At 42.8% G+C, this 21,831-nt stretch overlaps 1 protein-coding gene across 1 annotated transcript in view; it reads right to left on the reverse strand.

The window, feature by feature from the left end:
- Positions 1-2,385: 2,385 nt before the first annotated feature.
- Positions 2,386-21,831, reverse strand: part of IQGAP1 (IQ motif containing GTPase activating protein 1) — a 74,578-nt gene continuing 55,132 nt past the window's right edge. The window contains exons 26-38 of the mRNA XM_064455889.1: positions 19,694-19,918; positions 18,284-18,424; positions 18,106-18,190; positions 15,584-15,816; positions 14,675-14,807; positions 14,214-14,316; positions 12,592-12,727; positions 10,619-10,706; positions 10,002-10,214; positions 8,764-8,930; positions 7,119-7,241; positions 6,116-6,224; positions 2,386-4,857 (exon numbers count right to left, since the gene is read on the reverse strand). Coding sequence (XP_064311959.1) covers positions 4,744-4,857; positions 6,116-6,224; positions 7,119-7,241; positions 8,764-8,930; positions 10,002-10,214; positions 10,619-10,706; positions 12,592-12,727; positions 14,214-14,316; positions 14,675-14,807; positions 15,584-15,816; positions 18,106-18,190; positions 18,284-18,424; positions 19,694-19,918 — 1,870 coding nt within the window. The 3' untranslated portion in view covers positions 2,386-4,743. The remainder of the gene's footprint in view (positions 4,858-6,115; positions 6,225-7,118; positions 7,242-8,763; positions 8,931-10,001; positions 10,215-10,618; positions 10,707-12,591; positions 12,728-14,213; positions 14,317-14,674; positions 14,808-15,583; positions 15,817-18,105; positions 18,191-18,283; positions 18,425-19,693; positions 19,919-21,831) is intronic.

A 21,831-nucleotide genomic window follows, 5' to 3' on the forward strand; every position in this document is an offset into this window, starting at 1 on the left:
AACAGGAGGCCAGGGGAAGCGGGGGGGAGGAATGTCACCGGGGAAAAAAAGTCATGCAGGGGGGCCATCTCAGGGGACAGCGTCTGGGAGGGCACAGACACACGCAGAGGGAGGGCGGGGGAGGAGGCGGACACTGCCGGACAGGGGCATGTCTGGGCAGACACGCCATGGGGAACATGCATGGGGATGACTGACACCAGGGGGGTCCCCCCAGGATAATCCCCAACGGGCAACTCACCTGGGCTTACCTGCAGCAGATGATCCGCTCCAGATAACCGACCCACTCCGGAGAATCCATTCCGGATAAGCCCCAGCAATGCCCCTCAAACTGCCGGTGTTTCACCCCAAATTTTCCCCAATTTCGGGTTTTCGGTGGGTTTATTTAGTTTTGGTGATTTCTGGTTGGATGGTTTGGCTTTTTTTGTTGTTGTTCAGGTTACTTTGGTTTTGTCTGTTTGGGGTTTTTTTTTTTTTTGCTTTTCCGTAAGGTAAAAGTTGGGATTGCTTTTCCAAACAGTTCACTTCTGGGTTTTTTTTCACCCTTTCCACAACATTGAAATTGGCGATTTTTTGCTTTTGTGCATGAGAATGGTTAGAAGGCTTCTCCCACCGTTTGGTGTTTTTTGGGTTTTTTGGGGGGGGGGGGGGGGGGGGGGGGCAGGGGGCTTAGGTGTTTTTTTTTTCTAGCTGGCACAGCCCAGACAAGGAAGAGCCATCCCCACCCCCCCACACTCGGCGGCTTTAATGGGAGAGTGGGACCACCCCACCCCTGGGCCCACCACCCCGGTGCCGGCTCAGCACAGTGGGGTCTGGCCGTATTGACAGGGCAAGCCAGGTATATTAAGATTTGGTGTGATTCACAGAGGGTCCAGGTGATTAGAAACCATTAGTTATGCAATGCAATGAAATATAAAACTCTGCTACACTGACTCTACTGGTAGAAATCCTGTGCTATTCTGACCATGAAGTTCTCTGCTATGCTAATCATAACATTGTTAAGAAAACACCCAAACTTTAATGGTGACTACAACTTAATGCCATCATCATTCTGCCAAGGATCCCTTAAACAAGCTGGCTGTCTGGCCCCATAGTGACATGGTGATGAAGGTTGTCAACTACACCTTCCATTCAGTCATAAGAGGAATCCTTAGGGGCAACAGTTCCTTATGACAGTATCTTTCCCTTTTCTCAAGGCGCTCTGAGAGTTATATTTCTTCCTCTACAGGAGACAGAATCCCTATTGCTGCAGGAGAGCTTTACTCCTAGGGTGCACTGGCATTAGTCACATTCTAGAAATTATTAATCCTACAATTTATACGCAACTACAGATGGCTCCCAGGAGCAGAAAATGTTTTCCTGTGTTGGCACAATCCCTGGCAGAGCCGCAATGAGATCTCTCTGTACAAGTCATGATGAACAACTCTGCTTTTGCGGCTCATACTTACACGCAAAGACTCAGAAAGAAATGCTCCATGATGTAGTTGTGCTGTAAAGGTGCATTTTAATCTTGTCTGCGGAGGCTGGGGCATTATATGACACACTGGGGACTACTGGCTCTGGGGGGAAAGCAGAGGCCCACGCCAGATCCTGAAAGCAGACTGCTGAAAGCTCTCTCAGATACCAGCCCCTGGGCAAGGGCAGTTTGGGTGTTGGTATCAAGCTCTGGGAACAGATCTTATGATGTCTGGGGCCCTGGGGTAGGATTTGGGGATGTTTGGAAGTGGGGACTAGAGACCCCGAAGCAGGGATTGGGGTATTCCAGGAGCCTGGGGTCAGGCTTATAGGTCTCTGGGGGCACTCAGGCAGGGTCTGGTGGCTGGTCAGAGTTTTGGGGTGGTGGTTGCTGTCTCTGGGGGTCATGAGGACACTGTAGAGCCATAGCAAGTGCAGTACAAGGCCTGTAGGAGGCCAGGCCGGGTGCAGGCACATCTCAGAGGGCCTTGCAGTTTACCCTACCCAAATCAAAAGACATTTCTGTTACTTAAGAATAAGATGCCTTCAAAGGCTGAGTTGCACTCATCCTACTACAGTGGGGCTAGAGCATCGTAGGAGGCGTGGGTCCCTTGGGATGCTACATGGCCACAGGAAGGTCCCCTGGGGCGTGGCGGGGTAAGCAGCACCATCAGGAGGTCCACACCTCCGCCTTACCTGTCTCATGTCAGCCGTTATGTGTCCTCACAGCATGGCCATCCCCTCAGGCACAAGAAAGGCCAGGACTAACTTGCGGAAGAGTTGGGAGACCAATGGAGTCACAGTGGTTGCCCTGGTGCTGGTGCAGCCTAACCATGCCTACCGGTGGTGGTGCCTGCTGCTGCAACACCGTGCCCAGGGACCCGTCCCATGCTCGTGGCTGCTGTCTGCAGTCAGGTGGTAACACAATGCCCATGGGGACAACTGACTTTTTATTTAGATGTGAGTTACAAAGGCAAATTTAACCAGGAAAGAAAAAGGACACATTTTGTACCTGTAGCTTCTCCCATGGTAAATACAGTGGTGTAAGAGTACGCAAAGCTAAACCATCAGCAAATTATAAAATACATATAATTGAATGCTGAGATTGGACCTTTTAATAGAGCTTTTCCTTTAAAAAAAACCAAACAACAAAAAACCAAACCCCAAACCACCCTCCACGGTTCCATACTGTTGCTCAGCTAAAATGAGTAGACTCTTTACCATTTTAAAAATTATTTTCAAAGAACCGATTTGTTGGCTTTTGTTTCAGTTTGGGCCAAAACCATGTTTTTTTCAATAGGTATAGACAACCAGGGAATTATCGTATAGCACATAGTAAGGATGCTTTCCCCACTGGTAGTACGGGCCTCTAACACCTCATGATCTTGTCCCTGAATCCTAGATGGGTTACAGCCGGAATTTATTTGGCATTGAAAAGTATTGAAATAACTAATTTAAAAAAAAAAAAATTAAAAAAAAAAAAAAGGTGGGGGGAGATGATCAATCCCTGTGGCTCAGGAGCTTGCAGAGTTCAGCTGCATTTTTCCTAAAAATCATTTTAGAATGGTCTACCATTATTCTCATCATCCCCAAATCAAAGGAGATCTTTTTCAGTCCTTCTACAATACAGCAAATTCAGAGGCAGAAAAAAACCCCAACTCAACAAAAAAAAACCCCACAACAACCACAAAAGAACCAAGGCAAGACCTTTATCCCAGTTCAGACCTCTTCGTCAGATTTCAGTGGAAATCCAGTTCTGAGGTATCTGTGCTTCAGATGATCTGCACCACAAAAGATCTTTCTTGGGTTTGGTAAGTAACTTTTGTTATTGGGTTGGACCATGCATGCACCAACATGAAAATATATTTAAATACAGTCTAGACACCAGCAGGTTGAAATGAATATTTGCTTCCAAGAGGACTGCAGAAAAGTTATCCAAAGGGATGTAGCCATTTCAAATATTACAAGTGTCTTTTTCATGAGAAAAAAAATCTAAGCTGAAATAACTAGCTCAGTGTAGATCAGAGAGAGAGTAAAGCAGTTCAATTAAACTCAGTAATCTGAATGAACAACACAAGTGACCTATGAACAACTGGAAGTTTGCAATTAAGAGACACGTCCCTTTTTTAAAAAAGAGTTTAAAAAATTGGCGGGGGCAGAGAGCTGGAACAACCAATGAATTTAAAGGTCAGTTTTTGTTTTTTGGTGGTTTTGTTTTTTGTTTTTTGTTTTTTTTTTTAAAGAGCCTCTCCATTTTTCTTCGCTATTACAGAACAGCCAGCACCACCACCATGGTAAAAAAACCCAACAAAACCAGAGCAGTAGAAGAAATTATATCTTGAGTATAGCTAGAAAAGTTTACCTTTTTAAAAGCTAACCTATTTAAGATAGTCATCTTTCCTTTGACAAATCTGCAGGTAGAGCCTAACATTTATTGCATCAGATACACATATATATAGAACATTGCTCTAAACTGGAAAAAAGTTATTTCCAAATGCTTTGCAAGCAACATCAAAGGTTAACACACCTCAAGAAATTTAAGTTTCCCTCCACTTCTGTAAGCACTAGTAAATACATTCCATGGTCCCCCTATTTAAGGGTCCATCTGTAAATTATTACAGTGTGAGAAACAAATCAAGAAAAATGAGACACTGAAGCTGTTCTATGTGGCTATAGTACATAATAATCACAAATAGTTCAGCAACCATTTATGATGCTTATTGATTCCCCAGACCATAGTAGTTCTATCTTGGGAACAGGCTGCTGCCACCACCACAAGCTCGCAAACAAATGGGTAACCTGGACCTTGACCATTTATTTTGGTCATTGCTGTTAGGGAATAATTGGAGCCCAAAATACACTCTGAACCCTTTCTTGCTTTCAGGAAGAGGCAAACCAACCATTGTACAGCGTTGGCTTTTGCTTTGCACAGGTCAACAAGAATGCAAGCCTCACGAAGCACACAATTAGGCAAATAAAGCATCCGGATGCCCTAAGTACACTCTTAACATTAGTCTAACCCCCAGTGCCATGTAAAAATACATTCTAAATTAACTGCTTTTCAGGGACCTTGAAAGTTGATGATAAAGGTCATAAATAAACGAGACACCAACTCCCTGCAGACTCAGTCAGGGTTGTCAAATCACAAGAGGTTCTTAGTCCCTCTTCATCATACATTTGATATGCTGTGCTAAAATATGAGCATATACTGATACATAGCTACGTCATTAAAAGTCATACGTGCAGGTTTCTATTCACCTCCCCTTTTACAGACTTGCTGGCAGAGATCGGTTACTTCCCATAAAATTTCTTATTCAGAAGGAAAATCAGAAGGTTGACATTCACTTTTGCTCTGTCGAACAACTTCATGACAGCAACGCCTTCATACTGCAGCTGCAAAAGATCCTGCCAAAAAGAATACCTTTAGGAGCGAGGAATCCTCAAGAGTTTATAGAGAGTATACAAGACCCTGTGTTACAGTAGGTTTTTGAGGAACATCTATCACAAAGTACATGGCATAAGACAGAACAAACAAGAGACTCGTTAAAGATCCACTCGTACTACATGAAAAATAAAGTCACTCTAAGGCTTTTAAGATCTTAATTTTTCAATCTGTGTTTATTAAAACAGAAAATTATGAAAAAGGGCAGAAATAGAAGACCATTCTAAGAAAGCCAAATTTCAGATCTAGCCATCCCCAGGCTTCTCATTTGCACAGTAGCCTTAAGGTTGTTGTAATGTTTAGAAACGGTCTCCTATGTGCCCAACTACATTATGTGCCCATGAAACATTAGAACGTTCCAGAGCATCGCTTTCTAAAAATCTTAGTTGCTGCAGGTCTCAGTGAGGTGCTTTAGAGCACTGCAGTCTAGGGCAGGCAAAGAAATGGCATTTCTGTCACGACTCCATACACAAAGGCGATTCAGTCTCGCGGACGTTTATGTAGGCTGTATTTCTAGTCACACTTTCCTCTTGTCGGCGATGCACCCGGGAGCAGCAGGACTCCCTGCACTGATTTATCTCAGCAATTAATTTCTTTTAGCTAGCCCACTCTTGAACAATATGTATTGGAGAAGGTGTCCAGGTAGGGCTACTGCAGGGAAATGTGCGCACTGCAAAATCCAAATCTGGCTCCTGCAGCTGTCCAGCCTGGGTGACGCTGGAGTAAACTATCATAAAGCTATTTCTGCTGCTTTCTGTAAAAATTTCGGCAATGGCAACGCAAGACTTTTTAACTGATGCCACTGTTAATGCTATACTTGGATGACCAATGGCAGTTCCCTCATTGCAGTCCTCTCAGAACATCTGCTTTTTCTGCAAAGCAGTGCTACAAAGGCACACCACACCCAAGCCCAGCTGACCACTGCCACTGACTCCCAGTCTCTCTGCTCTAGCAGGAAGTTATTGGAAATGCATGCGTTCCTTTTGTGTGTGTACCTATAAGTGTAACTAAAAACACAGACTGACATTAAGCTTCCATTAGGTAAAGAAACAAAAGCAGTCCGAATCCCCCATTTGCATTGAATCTGTTTCACCTGCAAAAAATGGGTTGTTTTTGAGAGCATTTTTCAGACTCTTCAGGCAGAAAACATGTTATTACTATTTTGATGAAAAGTCTGGCAAGTGGAACTTACAGGCCACTGTTGAATAGGACAGTTCTTACCTGGTAATGTAACATGAAGGTTTCCATCTGTACGCCCATGAATTTTGCTTTTACCTCAAAATCTCCCACTTCTTCTGTTGGACTGATTTCAAATATCACATTTTTAAACCTATGAAATTTGAGAAATTAAAAACCACGGTCATTACTGGGCATGTAATTGCTACTGAAACAGGGAGAGAATATATGAGATAAAAAGCTGAAGATAAATTTCTAAGAATTCTATATCCCCATTTGGAATGAGACCGTAAAAGCCAACCAGACTCAATGCAACAATGAATGGAATCCTAACAGATTCTACGTCCGGTAGGTCACACCTTCACACAAGCACAGTAAGAAATACGGTAATTTAGCCTGTACAGTCTAAACAGTCCACTTTAATGCTTTAATCCATACCTCATTTAGTGCACAAAGTACAAAATAGCATTCCGGGGTGATAAAAAAAAAAAAAAGAATTCTAGTAACACACGGCTTCTCTGTATTCCACCTAAGATATACCAAGTTCTTAAGGTTAGAAACAGCAGCTGGATAAACTCAAGCTAGCGTTAAGTTGATTTTTCAACAGTGAGAGCTATTAACCATAGAAGCAATTCACCCAAGGAGGTACACTTCCGTGACTGTGTGGGTGACAGGGAAGGGTGGGTGGGAAGAGGATGCCTTGAATGGGTTAAATCCCTATGCACTTCCCAAAGACCTGCTTTGCTTCAACCAGAGAGAGAACGGAAAGGTGGTCACCATGCCAAAGTTTGTTGTCGCTAGGATTGCCAGCCTAGATTCCCGAAACAGTTTCTTCAGCTTTAATAGCTAACTCTACCAACAATGGTAAATTCCAAGAACAAAAACCACAAGACAACCTGTCACAATCTCAAACATATGTCACAGCTTCTGGTCCTCAACTGATAGCACCTAGACTAGTTCAAAGAAAGAGACAAGAATTTAACATACCCATTTTCTTCTTCCTCTGTGAAGGTTATTCAGCTCTAAAGAGTTTTAAAAAGATACTCACTGGTTACCTTGGAGGTCCTCGATCTCTAAAAGGACTCCCTTCTCATGAAGTCGAGCTGCTGTGTATTTTAGAGAAATCTTTTTGCTGTTTTTGCCTTTCATCTCTCGGGGTTTCTTAGAGACTCTGAAAAAAAAAAAAAACCCAACCAAAAACCCCAACAAAATGATCAGTCAAATTAATCATAGAATGTCCTGAGTTAGAAGGGACCCACAAGGATCACTGAAACCAACTCATGTTCCTGCACAGGACAGCACCAAAATTCACACATGTCTGAGGGCACTGTACAAACACTTCTCAAATATTGTCAGGCTTGGCGCTGTGACCACCTCCCTGAGGAACCTGTTCCAGTGTTCCGCCACCCTCTGAGTGAAGAGCCTTTTCCTAATATCCAACCTAAAGCTCCCCTGGCACATCTTCCTGCCATTCCCTCGGGTCTTATCATTGGTTGTCAGAGAGAAGAGGTCAGCACCTGCCCCTCTTCTTCCCCTTGTGAGGAAGCTGCAGACCACCATGAGGTCTGCCCTCAGTCTCCTCTTCTCCAGGCTGAACAAACCAAGTGACTTTAGCTGCTCCTCATAGAGCTCCCCCCACTAAACCCTTCACCAACTTCGTGGCCCTCCTCTGGACACCTTCCAACAGCCCTGTATCCCTAATACACTGTGGCACCCCAAACTGCACACAGTACTCAAGGTGAGGCCGCACCAGTGCGGAGCAGAGTGGGACGATCACCTTCCTCAACCAGCCAGCAACACAGTGCCTGATGCCCCCCAAGATACGGCCGGCCCACGGTTGTGCTAGGACACACCGCAGATGTTCAACTGGCCGTTAAAGAGATTACGGACAGCAAGCATTTAATCCTATTTTGATGAGGGGATATAACCAGTACAGCTGATCGACTGTGACTAATGCAGCTGATAGATGATGTATTTCTACTAGTGAGTTTATCTACAAAGCACTTGTAGCTGAGATCAGATCTTTGATTTTGGACTACTTACCAATAACTCTTACACTACAGAAGAAAAAAAAACAAACAAACAAAACCCAAAATATAACCACGTGGTACTTCTTAGAAAGCTGTACCATCTGTCACTAGGCAAAAGGTGATCTGGTGACAAGCAATATGGAGAAGACTAAAATTACTCTCGAGAACCTTCTTGCCTCAGTTTTCACTGGCAGTTGCTCTTCCCGCATCTCACTGGGGAGGAAGACTCTCCCCCCTGCCCCGGAAAATCTGAATTGCCTTGCACTCCAACAACTGACTCCGTTCGGGGTAAAAAAAGGACAATTTGCGATCAATGCTTTCCTTGCACAAACTATGTTATCTTCATTCTCTGCTCCTAGAAAGGATGACAGGACAGACTGACCGAGCAGCATATGCATTGCTCGGGCAACCTGCTTCATTCCCATTGCACAACCTACGCTCCCCGACCCCAGACAGACCAAAATCTTTCTGACCCCGAATTCAGGGCACTGCCCTCTCCCCTTATTTTCCCACCATTGCTGAGACCCTTTCCCTAGAACGATCACTGCAATAAAGAGCCTGGCTGAGGAGCTTTAAGCAGTTGGCATTATGATGATTCTTAGCAACAACCTACACGTGCATTCTCTAAGAAACACTTCCGTGGCATGGTTCCAAGATACATACTTGCCCTTGCTGGCTAGGTTGTCCAGGCAGGTTTTGATGTAGCTTTTGTAATAATCCACTTGTTCCCCATAAAAAGTAGCTTTGGAGTTCAAGGCACTGTATGTCTGTTGCAGCTTCACCAGCTCCGCCTTTCTTCTCTGACGGTATCTACGTTGATTTCGGATATCCTGCGCCACAGAGAAAGACAGGCAGAGACTTAATAGTCATTCAAGCTCTCCAGTTGCTCAAGCCCAGAGCAGAGAGTATTTAGAAGACAGCATCTGATTTTGCTTAGTCTTGCTTCATGCTGCAAGGCAGAGCGCTCAGCTGCACTTGCCCAGTTTAAGTGTCACCACTTCTGCGTTGACTATTTTTTGAACTAACCAACCCCACCCATCAGTTCGTTTGAAGCTTTTGTTGCTTTCTCAGAATTCAATGCTCTCCTAGTTGCAATGACCAGAGCAGGCACCAACAGTACGTGATCTAAAGGAAGGCAGCAGTTTTCACCACCGCTGGGTAAGAAAGGTTTCTTACAAATCAAGTGCTATAACCGTAGCAGGGCACAGACTTCCTTATTGTTGTTGGTTGACCATCTTTAAGCATACATTACCCTAACACCTGAACCAAAAATACCGCGCGTTCAGGTCGACTTCTGTTTTAATTTTTGATATATATTAATGACAGTACGATTAATTCTAATTGGATCCCTACAGGTGATTATTTATTCACTTTACATAGACAACATTTCCCAAATCGGTTTTTTGTAAATGTGATAAAATACATTGTCATCGTAGCAATGTAAAACAGTATTAGGTCACTTTTGCAAGCTTTTCTCAGCTCCCCTTTTTATCGTTCAGCTATTCTTGAATGGGTACATTTAAATAAAAAAATGGTTAGGATGTCTTTAAGTTATGGGCAAAACTTCCCCACGTGAAAAAGTCTGTAGAGGTGCTACTTAAATTAGTGAAAAGAAGCCAAAATGGAAAGATCACATATCAGGACTTCCCCTCCAAGCTACAACACTTTTCCTTAAAGCGCCCAAGATTCTGGCACCACAGTCATGTGAGAAAACACAAACATCCTATAAAAATAAGGACTTCCCAAATGCCAAGAGGTGGAAACGCCACGCAAAAGGTAGGCTTAATGTCTGTAAAGTTGCTACTACAAAACTTACTCCTGAAAACTCGTGCCAGTTTCACAACACTGCAAACTGTGGGAAAACTCCACTATGATTACTAGGAAGCCACTGACTGGCATACCTTTGCAATGTCATTGATTAGTTCCTGGTATTTATTTTTTGCATTCACTGTCCCCAGTTCTGTCAACTTCTTCAGGCCTGTCTTGATTTTATCTTTTTTTTCTTGAAGATTTAAGTTGCCATCTTCCTTTACAGACACAGATTTTTTCATCTTATCGGGAGTTTTAGCATCACGAATGGCCCGTTTCTGCATAGTTCTTTGATGCTCCGCTTCCTAGAAAAAGAAAACAAAAAAATTACAAGGTCATAAGCAGGTTGATTTTAAGGTGACAAAGAACCAGAAACAGATTGTCTGACCTCCAGGAAAACATAGGATAGAGTTTTGTTCGGTCATTCCTGTATTGACTCTAGCAAATCCATGGTTGATGAACACAATCCACATATGGGAACCAGCAGAAGCCTACCTGCTGTTTTTCAAACTGTGTTCTGGTTAAATAGTTTCTACCAACTACTAGAGAAGTAAGATTCACACATGAAATTTATTACCATTATATTCCCCGCCTTGTACCCTGCAGCTTCACTGCGATACATAAATACAGATTCCCAAGTATACCCACAGATATCTACACAGAAGACAGTTTCCTAGTCTAAAAAGGATGCAGGTAAACAACTTCATACTTGCTCTGAGGTAGCTGGAGTTTCCAAGATTTCAGTCAGCGTCTCCCCTGGTTGGAAGCGGATTACATCAACAATTAAACGCTTTGTGCTGTAAAGAAATCAGGGAGAAGAGGTGAAAAAACTTAAAACTGAAAGACCTTCAATACTGTTCCATTCTGCAACAATACCAATGTTACTGATTTACCTTAAGTCAGATCATCACTGGATGTGCTCTTAGATAGTTATAGGCTAGACCAGACCAGAACCCTGAGAAGCACTTTACCTTTTTGACAACGTGTTATCAGAAACCGGTTCCCTGAAAGGTTCATCTACTTAGTAGACTGGATTTGGTCCCCAGTACCCCCTCAAACAGCAAGGATGTTACCCCACATATTCCAAGGCAGCCCCAGTACCGCCATGTGGACCACAGAAGCTGCCGTTCCAAGATGAAAGGTAAAGCAGGTAGCAGCAACGGCAAACTTGTGCAGCCAGAAGAAGTGCATAATATTATTCATCCATAAGTGCACTTCAGTGCTTTCTAACAGGTATCAAAAACCAACTCCACAGGACTATTTTCTTATGTGTACCATAACGGAGCCAAAGCAGATCCCTGACTCCAATATGGTGACAGATAGGGTCACTCCTTGATCTCAGCTGTGATTTAATTGCAGCCAGTATCCACTCGAGGCAATTATGTCCTTGAGCCACGCAATAAAACCAAATAGCACCATCAGTACTTCGCAGTCAGGCTGGAATTATTTCTGGCATCACGCAAAGTGAATCACACACACGCACCTTCCTCATCATCCACAACTTAGATGACTACCGGCACATCTGGTAAATCTTTACTTTTAAAATCAACATCACTTTCTTCTGGCAGGTAAGGAAATACTTATGTATTTTTTGAGAGCCCCAGTTAATTTACAGTTATTTCTGGAGACAAGATTTTCTTCTGGGAGATCACTGGTCCATCTAGGCCAAGTGTAAGCTGACCTGAGGAATTCTGTTACACTATCTAGCATCTGAGCAGGAATGAATCACTTTGGGTAAATACACATCTGAATGTCAGGTAGCTGCTCTATACATCTCAGCAACAGGGATTTGCTTAAAACTGGCCAAGAGTCAATACTAGCACTAAGTCCTCCGGAATAAAGTCTGGCAAAAATGAAACACCTGACAGTCCCTTCCTCTCTCTCCAATAGGCAATTAAGACCTCTATTTCCCAAAAAGGCTATAAGCCTTCATCTATTAAGAGTCAGATCTGGGAGACAGCAAGTGCAGAGAGAAGGGGACCACAACATAGAGAGGAAAGCCACAACAGTAAAAACAACCCAAGGAGATATTTTCCGCAGACTGGGGAAAGCTACAGGGAGAGTATTGTAAGGTACCATCGTCTTCCGCTTTGCTAACACGACACAGACATCATCTGCTCAAAGGCTAAAGAAGCTAATTCTGCAGGAACCCGCAAAACTTAGTAACAGAGCGTTATTCACATATACTAGACATTTAGTTACCCTGAAAATGTCCATATGTTACATATATTCTATTAAAAACATTTGCACGGGGCAATATACAGGCAACACAAATATTGATTCATTTAAATTTTACATTAATAGACTTCAGAGTTAAGAATTGTGATGAACACTATGGATTATTTAAGATGATCTTCACAAGTTAGTCACATGCACACGAATCCAACTGCTGCTGACACGCTCACTCACATCTACAAGGTTTTCTTTTCTGGTATTTTTCCTCTCCAGAACCATCCAAGATAGACTCTTAGAGAATGTAAAAATCAACAGTGACAAAAAGTAACAAATTTAACAGCCACAGCATTGAAAGGACATGGCTACAAGCGCAGTGTATTTGGAGTAACAGTCCCAAGTTTGTTTAAATTACGCGTCGATTCTCTTTTTTTCACATGCAGATTAACTGTGAAGATTCAGGTTCCTTGTTCTCTTGAGAAACATGTTAGGTAGTTACCCCTCACTTACTTCAACAGAATTGTTCTCGCATCCATCTCTGCATTCTCATCACCAGGAACGTCAAATTTATTAGTGAGCGTGAGAGAAACCTCAGTCTTTGCTAGCATTTCCCTGTTGGGGTCATTAACACTGCCAGACCCTTCCCCTGCCAAGCAAAAAGAGGTTACAGATTAAATCACATTCTTTACGTTCATGACTGCTAGAGCTCTGTGATTTTTCCCTATCTAACAGACCACAGAAAAACCACACTGTTTCCTATACTGTCGAAAGGACACTTCAAAAGCCAACAACAGCTTTAAGAACATTGTCTTGAATGTGTTACAGACCTTTTCCTTCACAAAACTGAGAGAAGGCACCGGCCAGAAAGGCACCACAAAATCACCAGTTCGTATGCCTTAAAGATGTACATGCATTCACACTGTATCACAGCATCACACTCTCTACTGAGAAGAGTAGCTGACCTGCCAAAAATACTTTATAAAACTACGACCATGCCTCTGTGTCTCTGTCCTCATTAGAATTAATTTTCCAAGCTAAGAAGTGAAGCCCTTGTTGGCAACCAAGCTTGTAATCTTCTATTAAACAAAGGAAGCTATCCTGTCAAAAGGAAATTTTCTTGCTCTAGTTGTGTCTGAACTTCCATCTCAACAGTTGTTAGGATGCTTCCCCTCCCGCCCCCCCTTTTTAAAGGGCTGTGGAAAGATTAAACTCTGACATATTAACCACATTGATACGATGCACACAGGAGAAATGAAAATGGGGAAGGAGGGTAAGGACTCGTTAAACTCAAGGTCTAGGTTCGCTCAGATAAGGCTTCTGATGTTCTGTTCTTTGCCAGTGCTCAGAAGAAAACATGCTAGCAATCATTCCTTTAAAAGGTTCCAATCTTTCTCATCAAGCGACTTCAAGATAGGCATTTTGCTGTCAAAGCATCCTCTCCAAAACAACCTGTGTCCGTTCGACACCAACCTGCTCCCCCCCACCCCGCCCATCAGATTTCACGCTTCAGATAGCTGCAAAATAGAAAGCAAAGAAGGAGAAAGGCTTGCACAACTTTCCAGTGTTATATCGTGAAGCAGCGAACCGTGGCTCAAGTTTTTAGAATACTTTCACAGATTAGCAGAGTCCGTTACTTCCCCAGGCAGAAGACAGATGATACAATTCTTAACTTATAGAAAAAACTCTAAAGGAGGAAAAAAAGTTAGTTGTCCATATGCCAAAGATCCCTATAGGGACATATGTCATTTAATACGCTTATTACCACACTCTGAAGGGAACCCTACAGATCTCTAGAATGGAGGACAGATGTTTGCAAACAAGCTGGGACGGACGGACACGCACACAGAGAAATGGCTCTAGTGTAGCGGAAGGAAGAATATGTTAAAAATTCTGTCTATCTGCTAGAAACTTCTGGAGTGGAGTGAAGGGGTCAGGAGGAGAAGAGAAAGAATCCCTGTTTTTTTCAGGGTAACAAATTCCACAGTCAGAGAATACACCAGAACATATCTGCTGCTGCTTTTTAGAGTGCGTCCTCCCGAATGACCTGCGATGATTCCTTAGACGACAGCTTTACTGCACTTAAAATCATTTAAGGCAATATCACATTTCTTAAGTACAATAAACTAGACCACCTATTAAGGACTCAATTGTAGGAACTTCTCCGAGATCGTCCAGTAGCTCATGAATTGGATCATTGTGCTCAGGAGCAATTGCATCTTGATGGTCTAAGAGCAACTAGATGAACAGAAAGAACATTTATGTTGTTAATTGTACATCCTCTTCTAGACGGTAAAATTACATTACTCAGAGCTGTTATCTTCTAGAAAAAGATCTTACTTCGCTGAACTCCAAAGCAGCAATATCAACATTCAAAGCCGTGCCATTATCACATACTCAAATACTTTCAAAAACAAGAAAAATCTTAGCGAAGCCACAGCAAATGACTTAATTCTGCAAATTGACAAGCTCTTGCACACCACAATCAAAAGACAACTTTCAGCCTTGTATTTGGTAACTTTGTGTTTCAGCCAGAAGCAGCATTGTCTTTGTAAGCACTGCTTATAAGGAGCAACTGCGACCAATGTATACTTACAGTGTGCGTATTGATGATTTCACCAATAGAAATATAAATAACTGGTTTAGTGAGAGTCACCAAGTCAGAATATTCGTCAATATTAAATTTATCCTGCAATTCAGGAACCTCACAGGCAGCCTGGAAAAAACGTCTTCAGAAAAGAGAAGAGAAGAATCAGTGTGACGCAGAGTCACGTGATGTATCAAGAGCGTTAACTCCCCATGATAATCCCAAGTATACTCTCTCTTCTTTAAACTATGGTACATTACACCATACTACAGTTTGTCAGCTTTAGTTTAACACATCAGAAGTAACCTAGTAAATTCGATTATTGATATTGGCCATGTTGACACTGACGCATTTTTAGCATTCACAGGACTGGTCTATGGCTCCTGTGACCTTGTTCACACATCCTCCTGTCTCCACTCCAGTAACATCCCTTGCTCCCAGCGATCCCTGGTTTTCTTTCTTTCAAAACACAAGAGGTATCAGATGACGATCCTTGACCAAAAGCTTACTTCAACTATACGAACAGCTAAATGCCAACCTGCTTTATCCCTCAGCACCACCGGGTTTTCATGCGGAGCCAGGGTTCCTGTGGGACTATGTCCGTTCTAGTTGTCCACATCCAAAGTATCACAGTAAACATGTGCAAAAGCAACCTTTATTCTGGAAACTCCTAAGTCAAAATACTCAACTTTGCAATCTCATCAACATACAATGTACTGCTCATCAGTTCCAGGTACATATTTTATCTGCCACTGCCACTCATGCTATTGGCAGCCTGGAGTGCAACCTCTTATTTTCAACAGACTGCATATTTGACAGACATGGAACGTACCATATTCAAAATTTATCATTATCCCTTTCTACTTGCACTGTCACCCTCCGCCAAACTTCGCAACTTGATTAGCTAAGGTGTTCTACCTGAATTTCTGGTATGACTGCAATAGGTATTCATTAATGATGCTTAGGTGCGCATTGTCTCCCATGAACATCTTATTAGATGCAGCATGCTGCAACATCTTTGCAATGGAACCAAGGTTTCTGCGTTGATCTGTGGTCAGCTGACCTCCAGCTGAAAGATCAATGATGTCAAACGCATCTGGTGCGACAATAGCTGGATTCATGTAGCGATAATAGAGTAGGTTGCCAACAATCTGGGAAAAGTTGAGTAGAGAAGAAACACATCAAGAAACAATGGTATAGGACCCAAGTGAATTTTATTGAAACTACTCTGCTGTGCTTTGATAAATTATTTTCTTGTAAGCCAGAGGTCCCTTCCAAGATAAAGGTTCTGCTGTGCTGCTGTATACAAGCACAAACTATCTCAAAGACTCTACAGTGAAAACAAACAAACCAAAAAACCACAAAACAAAACAACAAAACAACAAAACCCCCACCCAACTCATTAAGATGCAACAGGACAGTCAACACACAGGGGAAGACTGAGCAATACTAGTCACAGGACAATAGAGCAGCAGATATTCCTATGCATAAAGATTTAAAATTTTAACTTCTAAAGGTGTACAGACAGGAGATATTAAAAGTTACCAATGGACTACTCATATAAGCATGAGACAATCTATCAGGAGAATTAAACGTAATTGAGTTAGTCTAACAGAAGGCAGAGCGATCATGGTATAGAGCAACCCAGTAATGCAGTTTCAATATGGAACAAGAGCTAATTCTGAGAGAAGCGTGCAGAATCGGCCGCCATCTCCAATGAAGCAAAAATGGTGAGGAAGCATGGCACACTAAGGAGCTAAACTGAGGAAACTACTTTCCATTCCTTCTCCAGAGCCCTTTTTTCTTTCAGAATAATTCTTCAATAAGCCAGCAACATTTTCAGGCACAGACTCCCAGTTAAAAGCTAGCAAGAGTAACTGAGAAACCACTTAATCCAGAGGTAAGAAAATCAGAAATACGGAAGGCGAATGGCATTTGATGCTTCGAAATCCAATTTATCTAGTCAATTGTGAGCAGCAATAAAGCTTAAGGAACCAAAAATAAAAAATATCACATTATCTATATGCTCACAAATACACTTCTAACCTGTATTTGACGTTTTGCCAAAAGTAATTCCAGCAATTAAAAGGAATTAACCCAACATGCTGATGCAAAGCCATAGTTCTCACACTGCATGCTCTAGTATTTTCTGATGGTTCACAGAAATTTGCAGAGGGCCAGGTCACTGAATTTTGGCTTCCCCTGCTTGCCGCATGACTTAAATGCTCAGAAGAGAACAGGGTCTGAACAAACAGCTGAAAACAGAGAGAAAAAAAAATCCAGCCGTTGCGGCACAGCCCCAGAAATTATGAACTGCTTTCAGTGAGGTCACGTTTTTTGACAACTGTTCCACGCAAGCCCCTGGATTACAACATGAGATGACAACAGTCAAAGCTGTTTACTACCAGTAATAAGAAAACACATCTGTGAAAGAAACTGTATTAATAACTTTTAAACTTGAGGGGGAAGAAATACAGTGTATTATAAGGGTAGCTTTGTTTGCTTAAAAAAAAGAAAATATCTACAAGTGGTCATTGCACACAACTGCAGTTTTGACTTTCACGTGGACAGTTACATTGTTTCCACGAGGATTACTGCAAACCGCAGTTTTCCACCTAAATTTACAGATGGAAGAAATTAATTCACCTGCTTAGAAAGAATCGATGTCTCAGAATGGGAAAGCACAGAACTAGAAGAGAGAAGAAAACAGCATTCAGATTGGTAATTATTTTGTAATGAAGCAGAGGCAGAGAAGTTTAAAGAGACCTTGTCAAGTATTCTAAAGATCCAAACTTTGTTTTATTAACAAGCAAAGCATTCACAGGCATAAAGGCCTTCACAATTAGCGAAAGCCATAAAATCCAAGAAATTTCAGTGAAAACCCCAAAGCTATAGTCACCTCATAGTGCCTACTATTGGGATCATTTTAGTTCTCCAGACCTACTGAAATGCAACATACAAAACTGACTAAACACCACGGAAAGTGACTCTCCACATGTTGATGTCAAAATGTCCTAGAGCATTAGATAGGGGAATTAGGAATATCAGAATTTTGCACACAGACTTTTTAATTTGACATTGTCCCTTTAAAGAAGGAGCAGCTAGCTGTGATCATACCAGCAAAACCAAGGTTTAACTTCTAGGAGAGCAAGAGTACTCCAAGTCAAGAAACCTAAAGGACCAAATGCCTAAGATACCAAAACCAAAACAGAAGCAATAAGATACCTCCTTCTTAATGTATTACATCTCAGGCTACGTACATGAAGCTAAAAATCAAAAGCCCAACGTGAAACATCATCTGTCCACAGAGGTAAATAAATAAGCTTTATATAGGTTTACATGCACTCCTCTCCACACATACACCCGAAGGAGAAGAATGATATGTGCTTGCCACAGTCAGTTTGGCTGACAACGATTTACAAAGGTGTTGACATCCTCACCTTCAGAAGCTCATCCTCGCCAGCATCAGGAAACTTCTCATGCAAGGAGTCTTTTAGTACCTTGGCAATGAAACGCATTCCATAACTTGGAGAGAAAGAAAAGGGACAAATGAGACTGCTGCAAGCACGAACCCACCAACGCCCTCTCAGGGATAATACTGTGGTACACCAGACTCACGGGATTTTGTCCACTGAACTAACAATGGCAGACAGGAACTTGTCTGTCACTGTCCTCATGTTTCTGATTGAGGCATCCAGGCGCGTCCTCACCTCTTCGTGATTTAGAGCTTGTTCAGGTGTAACATCATACGGCAGTTTGCTATTTGAAAAAGTCAAACATGTGAAGGTGAGTATTCCTCAGGCTATTATATTTCAAGAATTTCTAGCTCAACACAGAAACAAGCTTATATTTGCTTGGCTGCCAAGAGCTGTATGTTGCCTTCAGTTAACCTTTCAGACACCAGAAGAGCTGAAGACTTCTTGCTTTTACTTCCTCTATTCTCCCTTGCAACGGCCACTGTGAGAGGCGGCCCAGGTAGCTCAAAACTGTACATTTTTGTCAACACTAGACAAAAATGTGCCATCTGTGACATGTAGAAGTACTTCAGGCTGCAAATAAATTGGTGAAAAAGCAAGCTACACACTTGAATGTTAAGATGATAAAAGCTTTGACCCAAGCCAGAATCTAGAACAGTATCCATAAAATTGATGTAACATACTACTGGTGGGAAGCAGTGCCAAAGGAGTAATTATGTTTTCTCCATCAGCTGAAATTACTGCATGGTCTTCCAGACAGTAAGACAGATAATTCATAAAAGCATCTCCTAAATCTCATGTAAAGGGAAGAAACTGGATACCCATCTTTGCCTGCATTTTTAAGAGGACCAGAATTTTGAACCAGGCGTACAGCAAGATATATGACTGCAGATGGCTTTGAATGGGGAAACTCACTCATCTGCAGAGTTTTTTCTTTTTCTTTTTTTTGTTTTTAAAGTATGTTTTAAAACAAATAAAAGCCAAACCAAAACACAACGAAGCACCACAATAGAAACCTCAAGTTCTAGCCCATCACATGCACTGGAAGAAACCAGAATGACAGAAAACCTTCTAGCACAATCCGGTTGTCATCAGTGGCTGATATTAATTAGAAAGATGTTAGGACTAAAAGAACGGCAGTGTTGTGCTTCTCCTCCAGCAAAAGAGGTTTTGTTGGCTTGCAAATAGTACCTAAGTTTGTACAGGCAGTAGATGACTTGAACAGAGACCAATTCCCAAATACTTTTTCTTAGCATTATTTCTTTTAGGTTAGAGGGCACCTCATAGCTAATTATCAAGTCAACATAGGCAAACACCAAAGAACATTTCTTCTTCCATCTCCTAATGGGATTCCCTTTCAGTACACTCTGCACCATCACCAGAACATCATCTTCAGAATTCTCAGATGAAAGTTATCTTGAGGAGATGGAAAAGCCAGTATCAGGTGGAAAGAAGCACGGAGTGAAGCCAAGGATGGTCTGAAATGATTAACCAAGCAGTACAAAGCAGCCAAGAAATGTTTAGAAAACCACAGTAGTAACAGTTCTCATACCTGGCCTCGCCAGTTTGAGACTCCATCTGGTTAACCCAAGACTTGTAAATATCCACCGGATCAGTTTTGATATTGAGTGATTTGTCATCGATGATTTCCTTCACAACCGGTCCCAGGATCTGCCTCAGGGCATTCTGACCACGGGCACCACGGTTGAAACTTACCACCATTTTAATAACAGTAGGATTCCCAGTCACGATTTCCTGTATTTGGTCTACTTTTGATCTGAAGAAGAAAGAATCTACATGAACTATCAGGTACACAAAATTCTGTCATCTTTAGATACATGTCTTGGCATAAACCAAACTTTTAAAGATCATTACCCTAACGAAACAGATGATGGACTTGTACTAAAATCTCGATATGGCAATTAACTATAACACTGTATAAGAACAATACTAGAACACTTCAAGAGAGATGAGGCAAGAAACTTATGACTCTTGTTTGGGAATCCCAATGCAACTTGCCAGTAGTCATCTCGATGACAATTAATGCAAATCCAACTGTACATTCTATTTGAGAGCACAATTCAAAAATACAAAGGAAACAGAGCATGTTTTATGTAGAGAAGAAAAAGAACTGTGGATTTATTCCAATATTTAAAATAAGAAAACAAGCAATCGACAACAAAAGCCACTCCTGGTATACTGCTATGTAAAATACAGCGGCAGAGAACAAAGTGTCTACATTTCCCTGGACTACTATTCCAAGCATGAATTGGAATTCAGCAGAACTGCCACCCTGGATTTCCGGAGGGCACACTTTGGCCTGTTTAGGAGACTGATCAACAGAGTCTCTTGGGAGGCACTCCTGAAGGGCAAAGGAGTCCAGGAAGGCTGGGCTTTCTTCAAGGAGGGAGCCTTAAAGGCGGAACAGCAGGCCACTCCCATGAGCCGAAAGATGAGCCAGCAGGGAAAAAGACTGGCCTGGCTGAACAGGGAGCTTTGGCTGGAACTTGGGGGGGGCGGCAGGGGAGAGAGACAAAAAAAAACAGAAAAGCCACCAACATACCAGAGTTTATGACCTTTGGAAGAAGGGGTAGCGAGGTTATGCAGGGAGAAAATTAGAAGGGCCAAAGCCCACCTAGAGCTTAAGCTGGCTACTGCCATAGAAGAGAATAAAAAAAATATTTCTAGAAATATGTTAGCAGCAAAAGGAGGGCTAAGGAGACTCTCCAGCCTTTGTTGGGAGCAGGGGGAAACATAGTGACAACGGCTGAGGAAAGGCTGAGGTACTAAATGCTGCCTTTGCCTCAGTCTTTAATAGTAAGACCAGTTGTTCCTGGTGTACCTGGCACCCTGAGCTGGAAGACAGGGAGCAAAACAGAGCCCCCATAATCCAAGGGGAAATGGTTAGCAACCCACTACACCACCTAGACACACGTGTCTATGGGGCCAGATGAGGTCCACCCAAGGGTACTGAGGGAGCTGACGGGACTGCTCACCAAGCCACTTGCCATCCTTTACCAGCAATCTTGGCTAACTGGGGAGCTCCCAGCTGACTGGAGATTAGCAAGTGTGATGCCCATCTACAAGAAGGGCTGGAAGGAGGATCCAGGGAACCACAGGCCTATCAGCCTGACCTCGGTGCCAGGAAAGGCTATGGAGCAGCTCATCCTGAGCGCCATCACACAGCCCTAGAGAAGCTGGCTGCTCATGGCTTGGAGAGGTGTACTCTTGGCCGGGTAAAACACTGGCTGGATGGCCAGGCCCAGAGAGTTGTGGTGATGGAGCTAGATCCAGTTGGCAGCTGGTCACAAGCGGGGTTCCCCAGGGCTCAGCGTTGGGGCCAGTCCTGTTCAATGTCTTCATCAATGATCTGGATGAAGGTATCGAGTGCGCCCTCAGCAAGTTTGCAGGTGTCACTGAGGTGGGCAGGAGTGCTGATCTGCTTGAGGGCAAGGAAGGCTCTGCAGAGGTATCTGGACAGGCTGGATCGATAGGCCGAGGTCAGTTGTATGGGGTTTAACAAGGCCAAGTGCCAGGTCCTGCCATTGGGTCACAACAAGGCCATGCAACGCTACAGGCTTGGGGAAGAATGGCTGGAAAGCTGTGTGGCGGTGAAGGACCCAGGGGTGCTAGCTGACAGCCAGCTGAACATGAGCCAGCAGTGTGCCCAGGTGGCCAAGAAGGCCAACA

Source organism: Phalacrocorax carbo, chromosome 7 (assembly GCF_963921805.1).
Source record: "Phalacrocorax carbo chromosome 7, bPhaCar2.1, whole genome shotgun sequence".
NCBI lineage: Eukaryota > Metazoa > Chordata > Aves > Suliformes > Phalacrocoracidae > Phalacrocorax > Phalacrocorax carbo.